Source organism: Fonsecaea multimorphosa (genome assembly GCF_000836435.1).
Source record: "Fonsecaea multimorphosa CBS 102226 unplaced genomic scaffold supercont1.1, whole genome shotgun sequence".
Lineage (NCBI taxonomy): Eukaryota > Fungi > Ascomycota > Eurotiomycetes > Chaetothyriales > Herpotrichiellaceae > Fonsecaea > Fonsecaea multimorphosa.
This window is the reverse complement of record NW_015971635.1, coordinates 1,962,642-1,987,972: the sequence shown is the minus strand read 5'-3', so window position 1 is coordinate 1,987,972 and position 25,331 is coordinate 1,962,642. Positions and strand designations below refer to the sequence as shown.

Below are 25,331 nucleotides of genomic sequence, written 5' to 3'. Positions count from 1 at the left end.
ATTCTGAATGGCGAGGTGCTCGTGTTGATGGATTGTGGGATGTGCAGTATGGATCTCGTAAACGGCAGGTGACGATGGGATGGACAGCTAACTGCAATCGGTGACGCAGGCTTGTCTCGAACGGGCGAGCTCTGGCGATTGGTGGTGTCTTTGATGCTAAGCCTCTAACCTCTAGTTGCACCCTTCAGGGACCCCTTCCCGCCTAAACTGCCCACAATCTGCCCGCGCCTAGCCTGTTAGGCGGGCACGCAAGCCATCCCGTTACCCGAGTCCCAGCGCCCAGGGGGCCAGCTACCAAAAAAGCAGCCCACGTATTCAGCCCCATGTGGCCGACTGCTGCTAAACTGGAATTGAGGCGTTCCCTTTCTATCAAGGCACAAAAGTTTCCTGCAACACGTTGTCTCGGGGCTTGCGCGTCGTCCTGCGGCTCTCCCTTTTGCGAATTGAAATGTTTCCTCGACCTGCTTCACTCCTTTAACACCTTCACGGCTCTGAATGACGAGATTTCTTTGTTCCCAAACTCTTTCCCACCTTTTGTTTTCGTCTCAGTGTTGGGTCACTCAGTTTCACTTCGCCGACTAGGCCTCATGTCCTGATCGCTCCGTTGGTGGCCGCCGATCTTCCTCCTCGAGCCTTACTCGTATATTCAGTCTCTACTGCCAACACGACTACAGTCAGCACCCTAGTTCGCTTCCTCATACCTTAATAATACGGCCGATTCCTCGTCCAAGATGGCAACTGGTTCGGGGAGATATCTTCGTTATATACTGTTTGCTGTTTTTGTGAGTTACACGGAATCCGATGAGCCCAGGTCTGAGACATTGCATATTGACTTGACGTGAACAGGGAATCACCATCATCTACTTTATTTCCACCTCGTCACTCCCCTCCTATGCCCAACCACTGACCTCGGGTACCGCCTTTTCATGGGAACGACCTGGAGAGTCCAAGACGAGCCCGGTCGCCACCGATATCGATGATTCCATTCATCTCCCGCAAACCACTTCTGTTGCCGAGACCTCACAATCCGAAGAAACAACAACTCCCAATGTTATTTCTACTGTTCCTTCGGAACTCTCGCCCCCCGCTCCAGGCGAACGAGTCAATGCGACCTTTGTGACTCTGGCAAGAAACACCGATATCTGGGAGATTGCTCGCTCAATCAGACAAGTCGAAGACCGATTCAACAGGAACTACAACTATGACTGGGTCTTCTTGAACGACAAGCCCTTTGATGAGACGTTCAAAAAGGTCACAACATCCCTTGTCTCGGGCAAGACACACTATGGCGAAATCCCCGTCGAACACTGGTCATTCCCGCCTTGGATCGACCAGAAGAAGGCTGAGGCTGTCCGGGAAGACATGCGCCGGAGGAAGATCATCTATGGCGACTCGGTCAGTTATCGACACATGTGCCGGTTCGAGTCAGGTTTCTTCTTTCGTCACCCTCTGCTCCAACAATTCGAGTACTACTGGCGAGTGGAACCCAGCGTCGAGTTGTTCTGCGATATCCATTATGATCCTTTCCGGTACATGAAAGACAACAAGAAAAAGTACAGCTTCGTCTTGAGTCTTTACGAATACGTCGAGACTATCCCGACGCTGTGGGATAGCACAAAGAAGTTCATCAAGGCGCATCCTGAACACATCTCACCTGATAACTCAATGGGATTTTTGAGTGACGACGGAGGTGACACCTACAACAAATGCCATTTTGTGAGTACCCCAAGAAATCGTTTGCCTTTCCATTTCTAATATTTGGTAGTGGTCAAACTTTGAGATCGGTAACCTCGACTGGCTCCGGTCTAAGCCTTACATTGACTTCTTCGAAACCCTCGACAAAGACGGTGGGTTCTTCTACGAACGTTGGGGTGATGCTCCAGTGCATTCCATCGCTGCTGGTCTACTTCTGAGGAAGGATGAGATCCACTTTTTCAACGATATCGCCTACTATCATGTCCCTTTTACACATTGCCCAACGGGAGAAGACGTCCGATTGAAACTTCGCTGCCACTGCAACCCGAACGACAATTTCGACTGGAAAGGCTACAGCTGTACCTCTCGATTTTTTGACCTCAACAAGCTTAAGAAGCCTGACGGATGGGAAGCTCAGGTATGACTAACCGCCGGTAGTGTCGGAAGCCCGAGCAACAATAATGGAAATGGAAATGGTAACGGCGACAAGCAGAATGCATCGGATTCAGGTGTTTCTCTGTCATGGGAGATTTTCAAATATGCATGCTTAACGTTTAGCGCTGGATCAGTCTTGACGATTATCTTGATGAGAATTCCCTGGACGAGACGCAAGTTGCTTTCGTGGGCGGAGCGCCTTGCGGAGTGGCATGAAAGCGGACTCGACCAGGATGAGGATGAGGATTGGTACAAAAAGCCTGAAAGGAGTTCAAAGCTGGAGAACTCCGGGTGAGCGGTCACTAAGAGGAAATCAAGCTGTGGACCACTGCTTGCTGCATCTTGGGAATTCCTCCGTGTAGCGGGCCAGTTTTCCTTCTCCCAGAGACGTTGAAGCATCAATATGGCGCACCCAGCCCCTTCTTTACCCCCGGACACCGTTCGCAGCCTCGTACACATCGGAATTGTTCCTCTCTGGCGAAGAGGATTTTGCTCCACCAGGACAGATGGTCAACACCCTCGGTACCTTACATACTACGAGACACCTGTTGAGAGAGCGGACGATTACCAAACCTCCTTTCCATCAATGCGAACGAAGGGACACTGGGTCTGTTTGGAGAGCACCTTTTTAGCCCTTCATATGTTTTGCATCCGAGGCGTTGGTGAGTCGGTTGGGCTGGGGAATCAGAATCAGGGATTGGGTTACTTACGCATTGGAGGGATGGCTCGAAAAGGCTTTTATGGCCTTGAGGAACGAGATATGTTTCTCGTCTTGTCCCGTCCTGCACTGTAAAGAAATGAGTTGGAATGGACTGCCTGGTATTATTATTCATGGCATGGAGGGAAGGAAACCTGGAGCATAGGGAAACGACTTGGTACATTATTCAATTCAAGACGGAGACGCCTTGTCTGTATCTCTCTATCCCGTTTTCGGTCTCTCTTTATACTCGAGCTTGGCGTGGTACTGTACAAAAGATACATAACGTGTATAGATTGGAGGTGTTGTACTCCTGCGGCGGGTGCGCATCCAAAAAAGGAGGTGTAGGGTTCAGTGGATGGGTCGAAAGGAGACTTCCCATCCGCAGCATGATTGCAGCCCTTTGAATCGTGTGTTGAGAGCACCCCCCATTCAGATATTGTGACAGGCGAGTTGATTTCGCCTTGCTTCCCTCCAAGCCACCTTTCTCTCCTCTCACTCCGCATTCTGACCTCGGAACCAGGATGCTTTAATCTAGGTTCGACCCTGCCTCCGAAGAAGCCCCAAGCCGCGATCATGTCGTCTTCGGCTTCTTGGTGCCGTATTTGGATCGACTTGTCATTCGTGTAGGTACACCTCCCTGCAAAGCCAGAGTATGGCATCGTCAGTAAACGCGTTTCGTAGAGATCAAATAGCACACGGGTCGAGGGTCAAAGGCCTGCGTTCCTCGTTCTTCCTTATTTTTCCGATCCTTCTCTTCCTCGACATTGGCAAAGATGTAAGAGTAATCTCCCAACGCCACACATCTGCAAGCCCCGTAGGTATCCCAACGTAATACGCCGACATAGACGGAAAAGGCGAAGACTTACCAGATCAAAAGCCCCCCTGACCAAATGGTATCTGACACCGGGACAATCCTGACTCCTCCCACCTCTGACCAGCACAACACTGTGCTGCTGCACATTATGACCCTCCCCGGGGATATACGCGGAGACGACCCTGCCGCTCGATAACCTGACTTTGGCGGTCTTGCGCTGGCCCGAGTTGGGTTTTTTTGGTTTGGTGATGCCGACCTTGAGACACACGCCCTTCATGGCGGGTCGGTTGGCGGCGCTGAGCGCAGGGGAGACGGCGTGGCGGACTTTCTTGGGCTTGCGCGAGCCCAGGCGCGTCCGGATCTGGTTCAAAGTCACTGACTTGGCAGGCGTTGTCGAGAATGCTCGATGGTGCTGGCGAAGAGGGCCCGCGGCTCGGAGGACGGTGGGTGTGTGTTTTGAGGGGGCTGAGATTGTCAGTCGCGTGAGGGCGCGGAGAGCGTGCAGGGCCACAAGAGAGGGGACGGGATGCATATTGAAGGTGGGAGGAATTTGTGGTCGTGAAAGAGGGAGATGGAGAAGACCTGGATGCTGTGAGGACAAAATGTTGCTGAGATGCATTGAAATTCAAAGCTGTAGTTTTGGTGCAGGTAACACGGAGTTGGCACTAAGCCTAATCCAACCACAGCCTCGTTAATTACCCGCCGAGTCGAGTATCTTGACTTAGCAGGGTAGTCTATCTACCCCCTTGAACACAGCGGGATCCCTATGCTTTTTTCTAAACACTAGCTATCTCTGATCAGATCGTCACATTGTCGTTTTGAGCACTCTGTACCTGACTGCGCTGTTTCTGAAGTCCGCTCGCCGTCGAGCGCGTAAGGCTGTCGCTTATGTCGACTGATCGATTTTATTTGTGGACTTATGCAGGGCGTATTTGTTATCGCCTACCTGGTCAGCCTCACCAGAGCCTTTCGACTGATCGATCCTATTCGTGGAGCTGATGCAGGGCATATTTGTTGTCGCTTACCTGCTCAGCCTCACCAAGACCATAACATCATGGACAGGACACTCGAGTTTCATCTTCTTTTTGCGCAGCCTCATTTTCCTTCTGTCAAGTGTCTCATGTCGCAAAGCGAAGTCCAGTCGGCACAGCGTCCGAGTTCAGATCTGGGTCACATCACTGGGCATACTCGGTGCTTCAACCTTCCAAAGTGGATGCTGATTGTTCAGCTATGGCTTCTAACCCGCGACATCATGTTCAGCCTCCGGCAGATGCTGTTCCGAAGCGTTCGGCCCTAGGTGGAAGAGACACTACCGATACATCTCCCGAGGCAAGTGGGAGTCGCGACACGAGAGAGGATAGCAACCCAACGCACTTGGAGGACGTCCCATCCTCCACTAAATACCTTTTTAACCGCTACCCGGCGAAGGACGACGCGCGTGATCAAATTGCTCGACATGAGGCATATCAGCAGCCCTTCAGAGAGCTTCTGCAACACTCGCGTCGGGGGCGTGAGCTTCACGAGCTTCACGAGCTTCGCAAGCGTAAGGAGCTTGAGCGTCTGATATGTCAGCACCAAATATTGCTTCATGTGGATCAGGTGGATCAGGCGCTTCTAGAGCTTGAAGATAAGAAGCTCCCGGCGCCTCTAGAGCGTCTAGTGCTTGGGGCGCATCGAAAGTTTCAGGAGCTTCTAGAGGATGAAGATGAGAAGCTGCACGGGGCTCAGGAACGTCGAGACCTCGCAGAGCGTAAACTTCAGGAGCTACTGGAGCAAATACTTCAGGAGCTTCACTTGAAGCGTCAGCAGCTTCACTTGAACCGTCAGGAGCGTCAGGAGGGGGCGAAATTCAAAGCAAGCACTGGAGGACATATTCACACAGAAACTCCCAGCGAACAAGACATTGTACCAAACTTTCCACCTGAAAGTCAATTTTCTGGAGGACGGCGGTCCCCCTCACACCAGGCGCCGGTTGAGCATCAAAGACGTGTTCAAAGTGACCACTCGACTCACAGTACAACTGCTTCACCTACAGTAAAAACTTTACCAGGAACAAGACATTCGGACTTTGCACAACTCCCATTGAGTTGGAAAACCATTTTGGCAGTGCGCAAGGCTGTGGAATACTCAAAGATCGGCGGTGGCGTGACTATTAGTGTGTATTGGACGTTTTTCCAGTTCTTGGAAAAGCAGTTCGGCAAAGGAGATATCAAAGTCGATTCAATTATCACGGTAACCGGGTCGGTTCTCCGGGCACAAGCAACGACTTGCGGTGATTACATCCGAACAACGTGGTCACGCAATGGCCTTTTTTTTATTCGCGTACTCGAAGGCCTTTGGAAGTCCTATAGGGTGATGTGTGAAAAAGACAGGAGTCAGAAAGTCACCGGATTCACTATACCGTGTGAGGACGGGGAAAGTCAGAACGACACAGGGCTCAGTATACCGTTTGAGGATGGCAGGGGTCAGAAAGTCATCTGTCATATCCTTAAAAGTGGGAGCTTGGTGACAGTGGAAGCCAGCAGAGCTAAAGAGATGATGAGGGAGCTCGTTCTGATGCTTGCCTGGGCCGGCGCAGCATTTAGTTCTCCTCCCGACGATCAAAACATCGCCTCCTGCCGCGCGGAACTCCTATTCTCCGACACAGGGGAAATTACTTTGTCCTTTCACAAGAAATCACTGTCTGAGGATGTCAAGGCCTGCTGGTTACCGCTCTTCTCGGGAGTATCGATCGCATACGGCTTTCCTATACATCCACGGCAGGAAGAGGTCGGACTCGAAATACCTCTGCAGATTCTCGCCGCTCTGTTAGGCGCCGTTCGCCCTGTCGAATATCAGGGCGGAGTAGTTATCAAGGGGTTTTCTAGCATGATTATACCCATCGAGAAAAGAGGTGAAATTGTCCAATGGCACCTAGTGGCCAATGCGGACCGTGAACAGCGCCTCTCATATCGTGATGGTCTTGCACGCTGCCCGCAGCGGGCTTTGGTGGACCAAGTGGACTTTGAATGCCTTCAGCAGACTCGTGCAGTGCTTGGCTGGTGTTCTGCTGCCCGTTGTTTGCTAGGTAGCCATGATGCCAACTACAAAACCATCGAATACTCGAGTGCTATGGAGGCCGGAAGGTCGCTCAATTTTGCAGGAGGAACCCTGGGCTTCCAGCAATTTGGGGTGGCGCAGCTCGATTTCAGCCTTGGGCCAAAGGACGGAAAATGTCACTTCCAGCGAACTGGTCCTTACCAGAGAATAGTGAGTGTGGCAGAAAAGACCCGGGTTGTCCTCTACGACACGTCGGATCAACGGGGATGGCTTGTTCCTGCTTCAGAAGTCATCCTGCACATGTGTCAGCACCGGCATCAGATTGAGCCTTTCGAGATCGGCGGTTCACCAGTTCTGCTACCTTGCACCAGAGCTACGGGACAGTCTGCTAAAGATATACTTCTTAGCAATGCATCGCTGGATCTCTGCGACCCCAGCTCCGAGAAGTACACCTTGAAGGACCTATTTTTGAACTACTGGACACTACTTGAGTTTCTTCTAGACCAAAACGTGAGAAGGGATCAAGCTTCAAGCAATGAGATGCATATGCCTCTGCACGAGGTGCTCCAAGGCTATGAATACATGTCCGTGGTTGATGAGCGCTCTCCCTTTCGGACAAAGCAAATAGCCCTCAGAAGGACTTGTGGTGGCTGGCCGGCTCTAGCACGAGATGTGGATGCTCTGGTCCTTTTCGCTAGTGGATTCGGAGACATATTGCGTCCTCTGGAAGATGACCAGTCTCATCATATGTGCCGCAAGTGGCGTCGTATGCCCAAGGGACAGGGCTATCTCGCTACCACTATCAAAATCCTACAGGACCTCTATGAAGTTGCTGGCAGTCGGCTAGACCGAAAATACCTTACTTCAACTCATCTACGGTGGGTGCAGGGTGACTCAACGTTGTTCGGGCCTTGCGCCTCTCCAGGAGCATTCCGCTGTCACTGCGTCCGTGTCCAAAAGATTGTTCAAAAGTCGCTCTTCTCGCACAGGATCGACACAACAGGACCCCCAGGCCCGGTCCTTGACGGGTTCGAGAACGGTGCGGTAATTTTTGGACAGTCTGATTATGCTCCTACCAATACCAGACCCGCGTCCGACAAGCCTAAAACGACTGGGATATACAGCCAGCCAAACTTGGTCTTTGTCGCTGCCGGTGAAAGAGAACCGCGTCAAGATGACCTGCGAGGTTCTACTGACCTTGAGTATCCATTCTGGGGAGACACTATCTCAGCTTCGCAGCCTTTTCGACCGGAGACTGCGCCTACGCACGGTTTTGTTGCAGGAAGGAGTGCCTCTTCATTACAGTTGTCCATGGCCAGACTTTCTGCGCAGCAAGTGTTAAGGACAGCAGAGGAGACCGATATTCCCATCCGTCTCCAGTACGCAGAAGGGCATTCATCTCCCAGACAATGGGGTGAAGCTCACTCGTACGGAAATTCCCCAGACCATGAAGGGGTCGAGGAAGTGCCCGTGCAACGACCAACAGCTTCGCCGCCTGAAAGCCGGGAATATTACGAGAACTATTCTGAACCTCGATACCTCGCCAGAGCCGAACATACAATCGGGCATTCCTCGCGCCCCCATGGCCGAAACACGAAGGAAAGATCAATGCCAATCCGATGCACAGGCCATCATCAGCATGGGGGATGAGCAGCCTGGCCTGCCTGGAGTACGACGACGGGGGCTTCCTGGAAGGCGCGAATCCTGAGCAGTCCACAGTTCTGCAGGACTTGTACTCTCGACGGACCTGCCGCCTTCTGACGACGGCGTGGGACAGAGATGACTCCATTACGACATTACCTGAAGAAGCGGCAGGTCGTAGCTGCTGCCGTTACGGACGTTGCGACAGGTGCTGTATGGATTTGTGTACGTGGCCAAGGTATTTCCTTTTACAAGGGTTGATTGAAATATGCGAGTATCTCTAAAGCATTTATCTATCTATATATTTCTCCGAAGAAAGATATATCCTCCCGATGCAGTAATCATCAAACTCAAGATGGTCCGGGCGGCCGCCATTCCGGGGACTGTGAAAGACGTGCTGGAGGGTGCCACAGGCAAAGCGCAGACATTAGCCCAAGAGTACTTCGACAAGCCAAGTCCTTCCCCGGGAGGAACACAGAAACAAAACCCATCTCCTATGATACCATCCGATACTATATGATTCCCCAGTGCCCGTCCTCTATATCGTGACACCCATCACATCAGAACGCCACCCACCCCCTGCTAACAAACAGGAGACATAGAGGCATTCAGTTCCCGGTCGTGGCTGAGCTCCCCTCTGGGAATTTTAATTCGTGCCTATCAAGGCTGGTAATGAATAGGTGCGAGATGGTCAAATAATCTCTCTTAAATACCAACCTAGAATGCCAGTATCCAGCCTCGCCCAATCTATCTATACCGCACAGCCTTGTCGTCCTTTCCACCAATCAATCACCCGGGGGTCTGTCTATGTTCTTTGCACGCACGTGTACCCCAGTACAGTGATTTCAAGAGACCTCCAAGCGCTATATATCCTTCACAAAGTCCATCGAAGAACTATCCGACCTTGCAGTGATTCAAATTGTACCGGGCGCAGCAAAAGAGGACGGGACACCATGCCTCAAAGTGGTGGTCCTGGGGTCCAGAATGCGGCTGTGGAGCTAACCGAGTCCTATACCTTGTCGTCCTCGTTGATTCTGACTCCCGCCTGACCCATAACCTCTCCTCTCCCACAGCCTGGGTCAGACGCCCACCTAAAGCCTCTATCTCCAACCTCGATGTCCATGAGGGCTCGCAGAACCCTGTCCCATGTCGTCCTCATTGATCCTGGCTCCCACCCAACCCAATCCATACCCCCTCCTATTCCCATCCCCCCGTATCAGGCACCCTTCTAACCCTCAACCTCGACCTCCTCCAATCTCTTCATCTTCCTCAGATCCTTCCAGAACCACACCTCGTCCACCAATCTCCCATCCCTCGGCGAATAGCCGTACTCGCGGACAACACCCAACCTCTCGTACCCGAGCTTCGGGTAGACGCTTTCGGCGCCGGACCCGACCTCGGTGTCGAGCATGAGATTCCACCTCCCCAGATCCACAGCCAACCCCTCAAGCCGGGCCATCAGCTGCCTGGCGATACCCCGACGGCGATGGAGGGGCGAGACGAAGAGTTTCTGGACGAGGGCGCGGAAGGGCCCCGTTTGGGAGAAGGGCGTGCTGAGGGAGACGACGCCGGAGATTTCCAGCTGCTGCTGCTGCTCCTGTTCTGGGTTCGTCGTCGAGTGGATGACGGGCCAACTCCGTCCCTCACTCTCCCACGGCGACGCCGGAACAACAACAACATCCTCCTCCCCCTTGGCTGCCCTCGTCGTCGCTGTGCGATCATCGGTCTTCGATACATGTATGAGAATATGGCGCTGGCCGCTGCTGACCTCTCGCAACCGCTCCTCCCACCACTGGTACATCTGCGCGTGTGACAACGGCGGCAGGAAAGTGACCATGGTGCCGTCGTTCAAGATGCACGAGCCGTGGAGGTGGACTATGCCATCGAGAATCGAGGAGATATCGGTCGTAGAGGCCGTCACGAGGTGGATGCCCGCGGAAAGAGGCTCAGACATCTTTTGTTTTTCCTAGTTGGCCCAGTGACCGCTGCACCCTTCGTACCACAGTTTCTTGGACCAGGGAGAAAGATCTGTAATAGATGACAGCGAATGCTGAGCTCACAACCACACTTGGTATTCGACTTGAATATCTGCACCGGGAATTCTCTTTCGCTAGTCTAGAGATCATATGCAAGGAAAGTTATGCTTTGTGTTGTACGCCTCTAACAAAAAAATATCTGGCAAAACGAGACCTGCTGTTCAAATATTAATATACCTACTCCAGACCGTGTCCCTCACCTTTGAAGTACCGAGTACAACTACCTACCTACTCCGGCATATATTTTGCATGTGATCGCAGGGCGCGTTCTTTGTGATTGGGACTTAAGCGGCTCGGCGGGTCCTTTCGATTGCAGAAATATTGATTATTCAACACAAAATGCCGCGGGCTGAGTGGCCGATTTTTCACGACCGTCTAGAACTAAAGCATTAGTTCCAGGCAACAGCCAGGCAGAACAATCAAGGGAGGATCTCGCCCACGTAGGATTCGAGTTTGGAGAAGACCCGAAACTCGCCAAAAGGGGTCAGGTCGGCGGAGAAATGCCTCATACGGCAGGCGAGAGCGAGATAGCGAAAGGCGTAGTTTTATGGCAGCGTCTCTCAAAAAGACAATAGATTCTAACGTCCAGCCCCTATCGCGAATGTCCGTAATAGGCTATGGCACCACTACCGCATCCGTCTTCGTGGAAATCGATCCATACTTGTCCTACCATCCCCAGAGGGCATCTACGAGTATAGTCTTGCAGAAGTGCGGACCGCGGAGGTACGACATGTGTCAAGACAAGCATTTCCTCGGTTTTATCCTGGGGAAGATCAGTCCTCCCAATAGCCATATCTTTCGTATTTGAACGTGAAATCTAATTGTCCAGCACTATTCCTGGGGCATTCTCAGGCCTAGTCGGCTCAACCCTGCATTTCCAATCCACCCGTGCCATGGATGGTTTCGCCTGTGAAATACGATCCCAGAGGTGATGCTAGAAACACGTATGCTGTGGCCATTTCAACGGGCATACCCGGTCGCTGGAGTGGTGCCTCCTGGACTCCCAGCGCACTCATTGCTTCCGGAGGGTTTCCTTTCGTAGCAGGTTGTAGCGGCGTCCATCTATCATCGCAGAAAGAATGTTAGCTATCCGTGAAATTACGACAGAAAAGAGGTGGCATGAGAGAGCTGTAGTGGACGTACATGATTCCAGGTGCAACGGCATTGACCCTGATACCCTTGGGCGCCAACTGCTGCGCCAGACTTCTTGTGAATGTGGTGATCGCCCCCTTTGTCGAACTATAATCCAAAAGTTGAGGATTGCCCATGTATGCAGCCACCGAGCTCGAATTGACAATGCTCGATCCGCGCTTCATATGGGGCAGTGCATATTTGACCATGGCAAACATGGCCAGGATATTGGTGCGAAAAGTCTTCTCCACCACCCCGAGATTGATGTCTTGAATGTCGTTGCAGATCTCTTGCATGGCTGAATTGTTGACGAGGACCGAGAGCTTGCCGAATTTCTTCATGTGTGCCTCGACGATCTTCTTGCAGTTCTCTTCCGAAGTGACATCCAGGGCAAGCGGCTGAGCTTGGCGGCCTGCCTTCTCGATCTGAGCCTTTGTCCATTGGGCATCTTCCTCTTCTTCTGGAAGATAGACAAAGGTGATGTCAGCACCTTCACGAGCCATGAGCACGGCAACAGCTCGTCCAATGCCAGAATCCCCGCCGGTCACAATCACGGCTTTGTCTTTGAGCAACCCCCGGCCTTCATAATCTTTCAGAAAGGGAGCCTTCCCTTCATCGTCCCAGAACTCGAGTTGCGTCCAGTTGGCGTGTGGCGCAAGTTTCGAATCCAGTCCTTTACCACCTTCTTGGTTTTGTTCCTTCAGCGAGCTTGCTGGATAGGCCGTTGGAGGGGCTTGTGGCTTCTCCGACATGGTGTTTCATCCGACTGTTAAAGTTGTCTGTGGTTGATCAATCGTAGAAGCGGTTGAGCCATTGCAAGACGCAAAGAGTCCGCGGGATTTATTCCTTCCATTGCCATGTGGACATGACATCAAGATGATCAGAGGAGGAATGCCGTCATCGACAAAATCATCCCACGAATCACCGTTGCAGACACGAGAAATCATGCTTTTATATCTCGGCGCTTGTTCCGACGGGCCATTCATCCTGAGCCTCGTTGAGCAGATCACTCTTCCTCTTTGTCGTGGGAAAAAAATCATCCCACGCGTCGAAGATGGCCGGGATTCAACGCCGCAACGGCCTGTGGGGCAGATTTGAATGTAAGGCTGGATCACTTTTCCGGATCCGATCGGCCAAACTCCTGTAGCTATGGCAGGATCGACAACAACAACGCCAATGATTCACCTGAAACCGCACGCAGCCCTGGCGGAAGAATTGACGTTGTGACAATTCGCTGATGGTTTGTTTTAGAATATGTATCGTGGAAAGATCTAATTGTTAGAGCATACGCCGCTCCCGTCACTCCGACGCGTACAGTGGCGACCAGTTCAACCGGCCCGCTCGGCCAATTTGCACAACTTGGCTTGTCAATGCTGCGCGCAGGGTGGAGGACAAAAGAAGTCGTATCCTGACTCGGAAAGGGCCTGGTGCTTGGACAAGCTCTGTTGCTTTGTCAGAATGAGCCTCGCTCTAGCATCCCAGGTCATTGGATTCGTCTCCTTCAGCATCACACTAGCAACCTTGTTGGGTGCGTACTCGAATCCGGAACGGACAGCTTCTGCTAGAGTCTCATGATATCGCAGGGGTGTACCGGGATCTTATATCCACAATGCGCAAAGCTGACACCACGATCCCACTGAAGCTGGGCAACCTTCGACAGGAACTCGAAGAAGAGAGAGCTCTCCTCCGCTATCGATGCCGCGAAGGTGACCCGTACGGTGTCTTCCCTTCCTTGCGCAAACGGACGCGGAAACAGCGGGAAGTGTCTCTGCTCCTCCAATCGTCAATCGAGAAGCTATGGCTACAGTTCAAGAATATTGAACGGCCATTCCTCATAGGAAATTCGCTGCGCGCAGAGCAGGTCCAGAGGGGCGACTACTGGGGTGAAAGCGATATCGAAGAGAAACCCCGTGCCAGACCAGATAAGACCAGGACAAGGGACCGGGTGGATTTGGCCGAAGCTGGATTGGCTCCTGACCAACAGCCTCGTTACTATCGGACTGATCTCGCCCATCGTTTCATCTGGTGGGCTCTGGCCCAGCGCCTTCACTTCGGATTAGACTGACTCGCGCTAGGTGGCAAAGTGTATCAGCTGTCGAGGACATGTTGAATCAGGTCCAACGTATTCAGATCCGCAGGATGGAGAGAGATGTATTTGAAACCGATGAATTGGTGAAGCGTTGCTTGAACACGCTAAAAGGCTCAGGCGGCCGTGGAAGAAGCGTACGTGGAGGCTTTAGCAGTAGTGGTGGTGGAAGTGGAGGACGTGGTGGTGGCATTGGAGCCGTCAGAAGACGTAACGTGAGATCGAGAACGGGCACCCTAATGAATCCAGGTCGACGCAGTAGCGCAGCTGGTGAGTACTTCCGAGAAGTTGAAGAAAAGGAAATCAGACGGGTACGCTCGGAGAGTGGCGGACCTCGAGAGGGTCAAGCAAGTAATACAGGACGGCGCCGCAACCGAAGCCCAGCGCCACGGTATGAGTACGAAGTCATTCACCCGGGAAGAATCTCTGTTGATGTGGGTGGTGGTGAGCCTGGGCGGTTTGAGCGGATTGTGCGGAGGAGAAGTTATAGTCGCGACCGCAGTCGAGGCAGATAGTCTGGCATTGAAAGACGATGAAGCCGTCCTCCTCGTGGGTCAATGAGGCTTTGCATCATCCGTACACTCAGAAGGCTCTCGCACACATTCTTGTCCGACCAAGTGGCCATGACGAATTATTCCTTTCTCCAGATCTTGAATTCTTCCTCGAGGTGAGCCTTGAGCTGTGTAAATTTATTCCCAAACATCTTTCCACAACGCCAGCACTTGAACTCCTTCCTCAAGTTCGTGTTCTGATAGCCTGTTTGGCGTCTGATATCATCCTTCGCAAGCGGAAAATCCTCAAGCGGGATGAAAAAGTCAGTATTGAAGCTGTTGTAATGCTTCCGGTGCTTCAGTCGATCCGAGTGCATGTCACGACTGATGATGTGAATATGGAGTTGACTCATCGAAGGATGCGCATGGATTCCTACTTTGAACTCCTTGGAGAAATCTCGTCCAGGTGGCAGTTCGTCTGGAGGATTCTCACTTTCCATTGCAGCAATGCGAGCTTGGCATGATTCCGAGTACGGACTGATCAGCCTAGACAACTCGGATGCTGCCAGTTGGACAGCTGTAGTTGCCTCTGTTCGCACCATTTCCAGAAAATCCTGGTCATCCAAAGCATCACGGGGGTTAAGGGCTCGTTTTGCCGGGTCTCGTGGCAGAAGAAGTAGGTGGACTGTAGCTTTTGGGAATGCATCGCGAACTAATACGCTCTTGTCATTGTGAAGGACGACAATATCGGAGGGGAACTTGGCCGGCTCTAAGATGTATGGGAGAAGGCCATTCAATGCATCATTTGGGTTGCTAGGCCGGGATTCTTGTGGCTTTGGCTGCTTGTGTTTAGGAGACATGAGTTCCGAGAAGGCATTGCGCTTGGTGGCGAGGGCACTAGCTTTTGATGCTTCCTCAGGCTGCTCATCATCGATGTTGTGAGGCTTTGATGCCATTTGGTATGTTTCCTGGATAGTTATGCTTCAGAAGCGTGGGTGATAAAAGGAGAGCAATCCTCCAAAAGGTTTGCAAAAGGTGAAAAACGTCACTGCCTCCAGCGACAGCGGCGCTTCAAGTCCTCTTGCATTCAAGAGTGACACTGGCCGGAAAGTCAGAATATGCCAGTGAAGAAGGAACAAAGAGACTTTGGACAGCCGATGCGAGGGAGGAGCTGGTCCAACTCTCACCGCCGCCACTGTCGTTGGCCACAAATGCCGTGGCTAGTGCGGTATCTACGATATACTCGATACATGGTACATCAACATCCCGGAAAACATGGTGGAAGTTCGAAGCCACGAGATATGCTTCTCAGTACTCAAGATCTCATTCTGGGAGAAAGGCGGGACTTAGATGGCGCTGCCTTCAGCAATACTCCCTCTCCTTCTTTCTGTCTCTCCCTCTGTGGGATGTCTGTTTTCTGTATCTGGTGTATGACTTGCATCCCATAAGAATCAAACGCCGTGGCAGAATCGTCCTCCATGACTGCCAAACCCCCTCTTTTCCCCTCCCAATAATATGTTAAAGAAGATAATCTTTCAATTTTGCGGCGCAAGCCTTAAGAAATCTTGATTCTCAACGACTTTTTGGCACCCCAAGAAAAAACATGCAAGCCAAACCAGTCAGTCCATTTCCACTCCACGAGAGACATATGCACTCTTAACTCCATGCAGTCAATGAGCCCGGCAACCCCTTGTTTGTGGGATGTGTGATGTTGGTATCGCACCATAAGCGGCCGCTTTCTCAAGTCCCCATCCCTTTACATAACCACACAGCGACTGCAGCAGCCTGCGCTCTCTGCTTGGTTATCCATCTCCATCTTTTGACCAGGGCCTAAGGACCCGAGCCCTGGCGCGCCGCCGGGGTACCCTGACATCTCTCGGTTATATCTTCGAATTTCTCGAACGAGGTCGTAGAAGGCATTGTCAACGTTTATTCGCGATTTGGCAGACGTTTCGATGAATTTGCAGCCGAATTGTCTCGCCAATTGAGCTCCCTCCTCTTTTGAAACCACTCTCTCCGACTCGAGATCACACTTATTACCCACGAGAATGATGGGAAAATAATCCTTGTCCTTGACCCGAAGAATCTGTTGCTGGAAGGTCATGATTTCTTCAAACGATTGTCGCGAGGTTATCGAATACACGAGTAAAAAGCCTTCGCCGGTCCTCATGTATTGCTCTCTCATAGCCGAGTATTCTTCTTGACCGGCGGTGTCCAGAACGTCGAGGAGAGCAACTTCGTCGTCTATCATGCATTGCTTGCGATATGAGTCTAGACATGTCAGCGTGCTTCCCAGCTTTTGACTTTCTCTACCCATCCGCACCTTCAATTGTAGGGTCATATTCATCGACGAAGTGGCTTTGAATCAGCTGGATGGTCAAGCACGACTTGCCCACCCCTCCACCTCCTACCACCACCAGCTTGTATTCGCGCAGAAACTGGAGCGGTTGCGTTAGTTGTGACATTCTCATTTGTGGTTACGAGGATGAAAGATTGGAAACCGGGGTCAAAGCACCTTTGAAGCCATGATAGAGAGCTACAGCCACAACTCGGGGTCTCGGGATGGAAAGACCTCGCCAGAGACAGGTATTCCAAAAACGTCAGGGTGGCGTTTATCCTGGCACTGGGATATTCAGCGGGCAAAAATGCAATACCGGAGCGCTGGGCTGAAGGATCTCCGACAAGAAGGGCAAGGGCGCAGGCGAGAACAGTTCCGTTCGTGGATACCTCGTACGGTGATAGGGATCGACGGGAAGCGGTGGATGGGGAGAAGAAAGACAGGGTCGATCGGTCGTCCTCCACAGCTCGAAGTGAAACAGAGGCGTTGAAGCACTTTGTAACAGCGAACTGCGAAGTTGCCGCAGACGAGGCGAGGAGGAAGAGAGACGGAGGTTTCGATAGCTCAGCAATATTCGAGGGGTTCGTGTTCGCTTGCGAGGCTCGGTTGTCACGATGAGGATAGTTCGTAGGGTGAAGGTTCAGAAGCGTCGTGCGAGAGTCGAGGAACTGACGGAAACAGCGATGGTGACTTCGTTGCTGAGAAGAATGAACAGTGGAGAGTTTTTGGGTCAAGGGCAGGAGGAGTTTAGCAGGCCAAGGGAGGTTCTGGGAGTGGCTGTAAGTGAGGTGGTGTGGATGGTGTGGATGTGGACTGAGACTCTAGTTTGGGGACCGGGGTCAAGGATCGCAGGTCGCAGGGCCGCAGGGAGAGAGGAGAAGACAAGGGGTCCTTCCCACCTGGTCCAAGGCGAGGCACCAGAGGCACTGCAACCACTTTATCACACCCGTTGGTGAGGGAGTAGTAGTAATAGTAAATTGACCAAACACGGAGTAGTTAAAGTCTTATCGATGGTCGTTCTCGCGACGGCCAAACTATCTTTTTCTCTACAGCGTACGAGGTACTCCGCAAGGATTCAATCATCCGAATACATGTGCGATGGTGGCCGTTGAAGGACCTAGTAGGGGATCCCAAGGAGAATCATGTTGATCCAAGACACGAAAAGAAGGCGAAGGAGACGCCAAACCGATGATGGATAGCAGGCAACTCTGCTTCCTCCGTCTCCTCGTCATTCGGTACCGACAACTGTTACTCCCCAAAGTCCAACAATCCCCAACAATAGGTGCCTTCTGTCGCTCAAAATGTACCTAGGTACCTAGGTAGGTAATACCCAGTGGCAACTTTTTCTTCTCTTGCTTTCTGTTTATCGCCGCTGCCTTACAGCAGGAATGCAGCAGCCATCCCGCCTCTCCTGGGTTACAAGGTCCGATCAATTGTACCGAGTACTTTCTCTTCCCCCCCCTATTCTCTACCTACCGAAAAAGAAAAGGCCCTACGCTCGCCTACCTGCCGCCCGCTCCACCAGCACAAAGCATGGGACATGTCCCCTAGCGTGGTGCCCATGTTAGTGCCAGAAAATGTGAGAGAGAAACCAACCATGGCAGCCTAGGCTCCCCTAGGAGAACCGGGTGGGCGGTAACCGCTGAATACCCGCCCGCTCAGTTCCATCAATTCCATCCAAATCTCGACACTGGCACCGACCTGGATGCCTCTACCAGCCGTTGATTCGGCGGCCCATCGACCCATCACACCCGTTCACACGCCGTTCAAGACTTGCTTTCCCTAGCTCCGCGCTTCTATCCCTGGTCAACAACCCAGAAACCTTCGTCCTCGTATTTGGCACCCTGTGGCTTCCATGCGCTCGGGACATTGTGCTACGGAGGACACACTACGTACATTCCACAGGGGCAAGAAGCAACTCGAGATAACGGTCTTCTCGCTCTGTTCCCCTCATCCTCTGGTCGGCAGACCCAACGTTCGTCTGGGAATATGGCCAAAAGTGGCACGATCACCGCTTTCGCAGGCCAGTCCAAACCACAAGCGTCATAGCCGCCCGCAGTTGTCATTCTTTCCCAACCCCTGTCGAAAGGGATAGCAGTCATTCTTGGCTCAGGGTCATTCGCCCATGAAGGTTTGTTCGAGGCATCCACGTCAAGGGGAATATGAGCACCTAGAACTGGCATTGATTCGATCTTCCACCTGCCCCGGCTGTCCGAACATGATCAGCAGACAGCTACGAGGACCTACAGAAGGAATGGGTGACGAGTTGCCGATCATCGAACCCCTTTGGATATCCACTTGGTCAAGGTAACATTCTGGAAAATTGCCCAAATCCGACGTCTTCTTGATTCGTCGAATTCCACCTGGAGGTGCGCCTCCTAGCAACCCTCTGCCTTGACGATGATACCAGCATGAACAGGCCACGAGCCATCATGATTGTGCATTGACCGCAAAGCTTCGGCCCACGTGGTTTTCCATGTGTCACACCCGCCCACCACCTCATTCATACGCCCAGCCGCTTTGATCCTGCCATGTCCCGTCAAGGGATCTATTCGATAGGCATCGCACACTAGCGACCTGGGCATCATCTTGCATGAGATAGCCTGCGATACATGCGACGACCTCGCTTGCAAGACCCCGGATCGAGATTTGGTGGTCTCAATGCGGCGGAAAAGCAACGACATCATGACGCACGTTTCGGGAGAATTGATGCAGACGGGCTGATCATTATGGTTCTAGAACGGCATCAAGCATCTTTGTCCTTTTTCACGTCGGTCTCGTCGTCTGTATCATCTTCACCTTCTACTCTGACCCTCGTGCCTTTGACGCCCGCGGCCACCTCCGCCTCTAGCGTATCCATGTATTCTCGATCACTCCCCACCAGGGTCACCACATTCTTATTCTTGCCCCATCGAGGATAACTTCCCACCTTGATGCCCTTGGGCTCGACTTTGGCGGCCAACTGAGTCAGGTAATCGGCAACCTGACTCTCCGCCAGTGGAGTGCTAAAGAGCATTCGATACATTCCCTTTCCTTCGGGGTCTTTTAGACGAGGAAGAATGCGAGGCCTCATCCCCTCCAGCAGCGTCTCGAATATCCTCGGCACACCGGGTAGAATATGGATGTTTCGATTGACCACCGAGATGGGGACCCAGAGGTCCTCCTTGACATATATAACCTGCTCCTCGTCGGGAATATTAGGGTCCGTCGGTAGTTGAGCCATGCGCATCTTTGCTGTCAAGGCCGGTGAAGGCTTGTCCCAGTCGAAATCTGGCTGTGATTTGTGAGGCCTGGAGTATTTCCTCATTTTGGCCATGGTCGGCTCGTGTAGTTTCAGCTCCAGACCAAATGCTTTGGCTATTGACTGGTATGTTATATCATCGTGCCTTCCATCTGTCAGCGATGCGCAGTCTGTCCAAGATATGTTGCTGGAGAAAAGACATACGTGGGACCAATCCCGCCGCTTGTTACCACGAAATCATAATTCTTAGACATGCGCCTGGCCGCCTCTATTATCTCGTCTTCGTCGTCTGCAATGACTTCGATCCTTTTGAGTTGCATCCCCAGGGAAAAGCAGAAGCGGGCAAAATATGCGGAATTAGTGTCGACGGTCTACCAACTCGTGCACAGCTTGTCAGTTCTCTGCCTTTCTCCCGAGCGACCATTTTGCGGATAACTCTCTGGGGTATCTGACCTTTCCACCCAGAACCTCATCACCTATAACTATACATCCCGCCGTGTGTATCATTCCCTTGCTGGGCGCAGAAATGGTGTCGAGGTTAGATGATGATGTCATTTTGGAGGCCGAGGGAGAGGACAAGGCGACGGCAGAGCGGTGCGCGTAGTTTGGCAGAGGTCGTAAGAGGTGTCTTGCGATGAGAGAGAGGCGAGAGAACATTGAATGCCGACAAGTAGAGAGCGAGCGGTGGGAAAGATCGTTGTGTGTGTGGATGGTAGATTTGCATTGAGGAGAGTGGTGCAGGTGGAATTCAATGCAGGGCGCAGGTCAATCTCGTCAATAAGCCGGCCGAAGGATGGAGATGCCAGTGCCCCACCATGACCAGAGCACCATGGACCACCGTGGACCACCACCAGCCTGCCATCAAACATCTCATCACAATACTCCAACACGACACCACGGACAACCCTGGACTTATACCAAGTGATAGTGAATCTCCCCAAGGGGCATCTTTGAATCGACTCGCAGTCTGCGAGGAATCCTCCTCCGCCGCCCTTTCTCGAGCACTCCGCAAGTCGAAACCCGAGTGGCTGCACGAGGCCGAGCCCTCCGACCTTGAGTCGCCGGACATCGCTGTCGTTGGCGTTCCCCCTAGCGACAAGCCAGATCGGATCACACGGGTTAGACCACCGTACTTTCTGCGCAGGCGGTAGAGTCCGAGTTAAGCTGAGATACAGCAAAACATGGTATTATACTCTCTTCAATTCCATCTCGGTGCCACGGTTCCTGAGCCATTCATTTGCCCATTCCTCTCTAACCGTAACATCCAACGTTGTATTATTACCTCGCTTACCTCTTCTCGTCTAATTCAACCACCTGCAGTCAGAGTCAAGGCTCTACACCTTCTCGCAGGAGACCAAGGACCAGCTACGCAAGTTCCGACTAGGCACGTCGCGGGCCAAGACGCCCCTGGCCAAAATTTGTGAGTTCCGCGAACCTCTTGTTATCCGTCAAACATGATGAGATTGCTTCCCTTGAGGAGGAAAAATCCTGGCCCAAAAGGGCTCGGATGGTCTGTACTGTATACGGAAAGGGCTCGCGAGGTTTGAATGACTATTAGAGTCCATCTACAAGCCACCCCTCTCATAGAGGAGAACTCGCGTCAGAACGCTGACTGTGTGCCCGCAATCATCGTATTGGGACCCATAACAGACCAGATCGACGCCAAAACACAAGAAATCAAGGCATCTTCCGATGACACATACAGCGACATGCTCGAGCTGGCAGACGAACTGCCCGACTCGTCACCACGGTTCATCCTCTTGAGTTACCCCTTAACTCTGGTGTGTCCCCCATTTGCTCCCTCCTCCCATACTTTCTTTCCCTTAGCACCATCCCCAAGATCTGGTCTATCAAACCAACCACAAGCGCACCATGACAAACAAATTTCAGTTCCTTCTCCCCATGCATGTAACAGGCCCGTTGTTTACCTTGTCACTCGTCCTCCTCAACATCCTTATTGTTTACCATCTCGCCCCCTCCCATACTAATCTCTATGTTCTGTAAAGCCCTCAGGCCGCCAATCCGTCCCCTACGTCCTCCTCTATTACTTACCGGTGAACTGCAACCCGAACATGCGCATGAGCTACGCCGGGGCGGTCGAGCTGATGCGCTCCACCGCAGAGGTCAATCGCGTGCTGGAGATCGCCGACGCCGAGGATCTGCAGGAGATTGAGGGACGGTTGAAGGGCGAGGACTAGCATTTGAGGTAACCTCGGAATCTTTGCGGAGGGGACTGAGGAAGGGGATGCATCTGCGTATTTTCTGTGTCTGGATGGAGGGTATGGGGATTATGTATGTATGCACGGATGGATGGATGTATGTATCGATCCACGAGCGGGTAGGTGGATGAATTGAATGAATGACTATCAAAGTGTCCCAGGGCGGAATCGAGAAAAATAGTCGGCGTGAAAACGCGAGCATCTGCAGCTTAACCACAAGACAGAGAAGGAGATGGCAGTGCTCTGGAATCAATAGGCAATAGGCAATAGGCAATTTTATGATTCATGGCAATGCTACATTAAAAGCTGACGTTCCGTTCTGAAGAAACCCCGACCACTATATGTGTAACGCCCGACGTGCAAGATAATAAAACGACACATGGCTGATAGCCAGCCAGCTAGGTAGCAACCCCGAGACTCTCTTCCGGCAATGTTCTTGGAAAATATTTACATATCCTCCTTTCGCTGCTTGTTGGGTCCCCGCTTCCCAAGTTTGGACAAGAAAACCCATCACCGAGCGGCGAGTATGCTGTTCTCTGCCCATTTTTACAGCTGCGATCTCACCCGTTCGGCGCCACCGCCCAGCCCAGTCCTAACGGTGAAGCCCTTGAAGTATCCCTCCAGCGCCTCGACCGTCTCTTTACCCTCGGTCAAGCGCACGGCAATGCCGACGTGTCCATCGGGCCGCACGACCACAACGGCACCGTCCTCACCGGTCAACCCGACTTTGGCATGGGCAGAGGCCGGCGCATCCAGAACCTTGATGTCCTTGCGGTCATCCGCGTAGACCCGGGCAGAGTAGTCTCGGAACAAGGCGGGGAGGTCGGAGATCTCGATCTCGGGTCTCTTGGCGGCGAGGACCAGCGCGAGGGAGAAGAATCGCGAGTGCGGGTTGTCCATGTCGTGGTGGTTGTCGCGTTGCCGATCCTCGCATCCGAATCTGGAGTAGAATGAGTCCTTTGCGGTGAGGTTCTCGGCAAAGTCAGCCAGTGCTTTGTGTGCTCCCTTTTTGGGCGACTGGGATAGACCCGCGTAGATGAACAGGCGGAAGGATCCGTTGAAGGGGATTTCGTTCTCGAGATGCACGACGTTGGCGTCGACAACTCGCGTAACGTTTGAGGGCGGCATTATCCGGCCAGGCCGCAACTTTTGGCTGTCCGTGATGATGAGGGGATGCTGGAAGGGATGTTCGATAGAGTGGTTGAAGATGTTTGGGTTGTAGGCAACGCCGAACCCGGAGGTGAACTCGCAGTTGGCTTTGAACATTTCCACGAATTCGTTCTTGTGTTCCGTTCCATCATCGTGCTTGTGTGCGTCGTCCACTTCCGAAGCGGTGGGCTGCCGTGTCGAGAAGAGCGCGGCGTATTTGTTGTCAAAGTTCAGGAGCGTTTCGGCAATGAAGCGCCGCTCGACTTCATATGTGGACAGGATGTCTCGCGAGGCGAAGCCGGACTCGACTAGGTGCACTTTCCATGCAAAGTTGATGGCGTCGTGGAAGGCTGTGTTCATGCCCTGTCCGGCTTTGGGCGAGTGGGTGTGACACACGTCGCCGCCCATGAAGACGCGGTGGTCCAGAGTATATTTGTCGGCGATTCCCTGACCGATCGGGTAGACCGAGTACCATTCCACGCGGTCCCAGTTGCAGTAGTAAGGCGCGAAGATGCGTTTGGCAGCAGACTGCACTTGTTCCACAGTCGCTGTCTTCCGAGGTGAGAAGTCCGGGTCTGTGGAGCTGGCGATCTGGATATAGAGTCTGACCATGTTGTTTTCGCGGGGAATAACCATGATACTACCATGATCTGAGTGAATCGTGCACTTCATCTTGATGTCCGGGAAGTTGGTGCGGACAACACCATCCATCACTCCCCAAACGTGGGAGATGGGATCCTTGTGTCGGATTTGAACACCCAGCTGTTCGCGAACAAAACTCCTGGCACCTTCACCGCTGAAGAGATATTTCGCTCGAACGGTGTCGGTAACGTTGCTGTCGAGGTTCTTCAGGTCCACCTCGACAGGATATTCCGGGTTCTTGTGATTGGTCTCAAACCGGGTGATGGTCCAGGGCCTCTGGACCTTGGTACCGTTCTTCTCGAGATCTTCAATGAGGACTCGCTCAATTAATCCCTGGTGAAGGAGGGCCGTGAAGGGATATCGGGCGTCCAGGAATTCTGGACAGCTGGCCCAAGTACCCGTTCTCACAATCTTTCCACCAGGTGCAGGATCCCAGAATGCCACCTCAAAGACTCGCGCGGGATCATGGGCCATGATCTTTCGTTTCAGGCCCATGTTTTGGAGAATCTCCAGCGACCGCGGTTGAATGCCATCGGCCCGTCCGGTCGCTGTTGGAACAGGTCGGTTGTCGATATGTCTGACTTTATAACCCCATCGTGAGAGTGATACTGAAAGCAATAAACCCACTGGACCAGCACCAATGATTACAATATCGTACAAGGGTATCTCTGAAGGCATTTTGAGTTGATGTGAGGGGAAGTTTGAAGGAGAAGAAGCGGAGGTGCAGTCGAGACTGAAGTCAGATACAAAGCAGACAAACGGCGGACTCTGGAGCTCTGTTGGGACTGTTGCACAGAGGGCGAGGTTGATGGCTTTGAGAAAGAGATTGGGAAGAAGAGTTTCAATTTATGAAATCGATGCTAGAGACGCGATGCTCGGCTTCGGAGCATGGCAGATATACGGAGGCCCGGCCACGGGGCAAAGTCAAGTATTGAGATCAAGCGAAGAGAGTGGCCGTTTCCGAACCAGTCAACCGAAATGGTTGCCGCTGCCAGCGGTTAGGGCTGGAGGCGGGCGTGTGGGTGTCTGGAGTAGAAGGGCAAGCTGTGGTGTAATTCCGAGCTGGTCCAGATCCTCTCCCTGGGAGGCTTTTTGATTTGATTAAACCACCATCTAGGCATTAGTGACGCTTGGGATGCCCCAGTGGCGGCCATCATGGACGTTATTCGGGGAGCAGCCAACGTCATGGAGGAAGCAGAAAGGTCAGACAGCAGCGTGAACGGTAGTCCCCCGCAGATTCGGATAGCAATATCGGCAATCTCGACTTGTCACGTGAGGCTGACATCTCAGGAGTTGAGAGAGAAGTGAGAGGCACGTGACTGGAATTTAGCGCCTTGGCAGGGGGCAGCCTTCTTTCAACTTCAACTGACCGCTTGCTTTCTCCTTTACCACGACCACATGGCCTCCTCACACGTCGGATATACAGAGCACAGGGATGAGTGGGAGAGCTGGATGACGTGGTAGGGAAGAGGAGACCGCTGTGCATGTCTTTATCAGGCTGCCATAAGCACTGTGCCTTGTAATGAGCAGTCAGTCATGCTTGATCCGGGATGGAGGAACATTGTTGTGCACATCTGTGTGTCGGGGATATCAGCCTTGAAGCAGGCTCAACCGGTTCCAGACTGATATGAGTGGGTCGGTGGCATCCTTGTCGAGTTGAGGGCAGGTTATTCA

The 25,331-nt window shown here is 52.5% G+C and overlaps 11 protein-coding genes across 11 annotated transcripts; 4 read left to right on the top strand and 7 right to left on the bottom strand.

The window, feature by feature from the left end:
* Positions 1-731: 731 nt before the first annotated feature.
* Positions 732-2,119, top strand: Z520_00737 (uncharacterized protein; the record flags this gene model as incomplete). Its single annotated transcript, XM_016771257.1, has 3 exons — positions 732-782; positions 847-1,716; positions 1,766-2,119. The coding sequence occupies 3 exons, from the start codon at positions 732-734 to the stop codon at positions 2,117-2,119; spliced, it is 1,275 nt and encodes a 424-aa protein (XP_016638167.1).
* Positions 2,120-3,401: 1,282 nt separating this feature from the next.
* Positions 3,402-4,176, bottom strand: Z520_00736 (uncharacterized protein; the record flags this gene model as incomplete). The annotated part of the gene is made up of 2 exons (XM_016771256.1): positions 3,402-3,467; positions 3,697-4,176. 2 exons carry the CDS (start codon positions 4,174-4,176, stop codon positions 3,402-3,404), a joined length of 546 nt encoding a protein of 181 aa, XP_016638166.1.
* Positions 4,177-4,874: 698 nt separating this feature from the next.
* Positions 4,875-8,333, top strand: Z520_00735 (uncharacterized protein; the record flags this gene model as incomplete). Its single annotated transcript, XM_016771255.1, has 1 exon — positions 4,875-8,333. One exon carries the CDS (start codon positions 4,875-4,877, stop codon positions 8,331-8,333), a length of 3,459 nt encoding a protein of 1,152 aa, XP_016638165.1.
* Positions 8,334-9,552: 1,219 nt separating this feature from the next.
* On the bottom strand, positions 9,553-10,278 carry Z520_00734 (uncharacterized protein; the record flags this gene model as incomplete). The annotated part of the gene is made up of 1 exon (XM_016771254.1): positions 9,553-10,278. The coding sequence occupies one exon, from the start codon at positions 10,276-10,278 to the stop codon at positions 9,553-9,555; it is 726 nt and encodes a 241-aa protein (XP_016638164.1).
* A 945-nt stretch (positions 10,279-11,223) lies between these two features.
* Z520_00733 (uncharacterized protein) lies at positions 11,224-12,243 on the bottom strand (the record flags this gene model as incomplete). The annotated part of the gene is made up of 2 exons (XM_016771253.1): positions 11,224-11,422; positions 11,504-12,243. 2 exons carry the CDS (start codon positions 12,241-12,243, stop codon positions 11,224-11,226), a joined length of 939 nt encoding a protein of 312 aa, XP_016638163.1.
* Positions 12,244-13,100: 857 nt separating this feature from the next.
* Positions 13,101-14,092, top strand: Z520_00732 (uncharacterized protein; the record flags this gene model as incomplete). Its single annotated transcript, XM_016771252.1, has 2 exons — positions 13,101-13,516; positions 13,567-14,092. 2 exons carry the CDS (start codon positions 13,101-13,103, stop codon positions 14,090-14,092), a joined length of 942 nt encoding a protein of 313 aa, XP_016638162.1.
* Positions 14,093-14,208: 116 nt separating this feature from the next.
* Positions 14,209-15,024, bottom strand: Z520_00731 (uncharacterized protein; the record flags this gene model as incomplete). Its single annotated transcript, XM_016771251.1, has 1 exon — positions 14,209-15,024. One exon carries the CDS (start codon positions 15,022-15,024, stop codon positions 14,209-14,211), a length of 816 nt encoding a protein of 271 aa, XP_016638161.1.
* An 800-nt stretch (positions 15,025-15,824) lies between these two features.
* Positions 15,825-16,533, bottom strand: Z520_00730 (Ras-like protein; the record flags this gene model as incomplete). The annotated part of the gene is made up of 2 exons (XM_016771250.1): positions 15,825-16,339; positions 16,392-16,533. 2 exons carry the CDS (start codon positions 16,531-16,533, stop codon positions 15,825-15,827), a joined length of 657 nt encoding a protein of 218 aa, XP_016638160.1.
* A 2,619-nt stretch (positions 16,534-19,152) lies between these two features.
* On the bottom strand, positions 19,153-19,967 carry Z520_00729 (uncharacterized protein; the record flags this gene model as incomplete). The annotated part of the gene is made up of 2 exons (XM_016771249.1): positions 19,153-19,792; positions 19,852-19,967. The coding sequence occupies 2 exons, from the start codon at positions 19,965-19,967 to the stop codon at positions 19,153-19,155; spliced, it is 756 nt and encodes a 251-aa protein (XP_016638159.1).
* A 495-nt stretch (positions 19,968-20,462) lies between these two features.
* Positions 20,463-21,845, top strand: Z520_00728 (uncharacterized protein; the record flags this gene model as incomplete). The annotated part of the gene is made up of 4 exons (XM_016771248.1): positions 20,463-20,765; positions 20,968-21,067; positions 21,298-21,428; positions 21,654-21,845. The coding sequence occupies 4 exons, from the start codon at positions 20,463-20,465 to the stop codon at positions 21,843-21,845; spliced, it is 726 nt and encodes a 241-aa protein (XP_016638158.1).
* Positions 21,846-22,412: 567 nt separating this feature from the next.
* On the bottom strand, positions 22,413-24,335 carry Z520_00727 (uncharacterized protein; the record flags this gene model as incomplete). The annotated part of the gene is made up of 1 exon (XM_016771247.1): positions 22,413-24,335. The coding sequence occupies one exon, from the start codon at positions 24,333-24,335 to the stop codon at positions 22,413-22,415; it is 1,923 nt and encodes a 640-aa protein (XP_016638157.1).
* Positions 24,336-25,331: the final 996 nt, after the last annotated feature.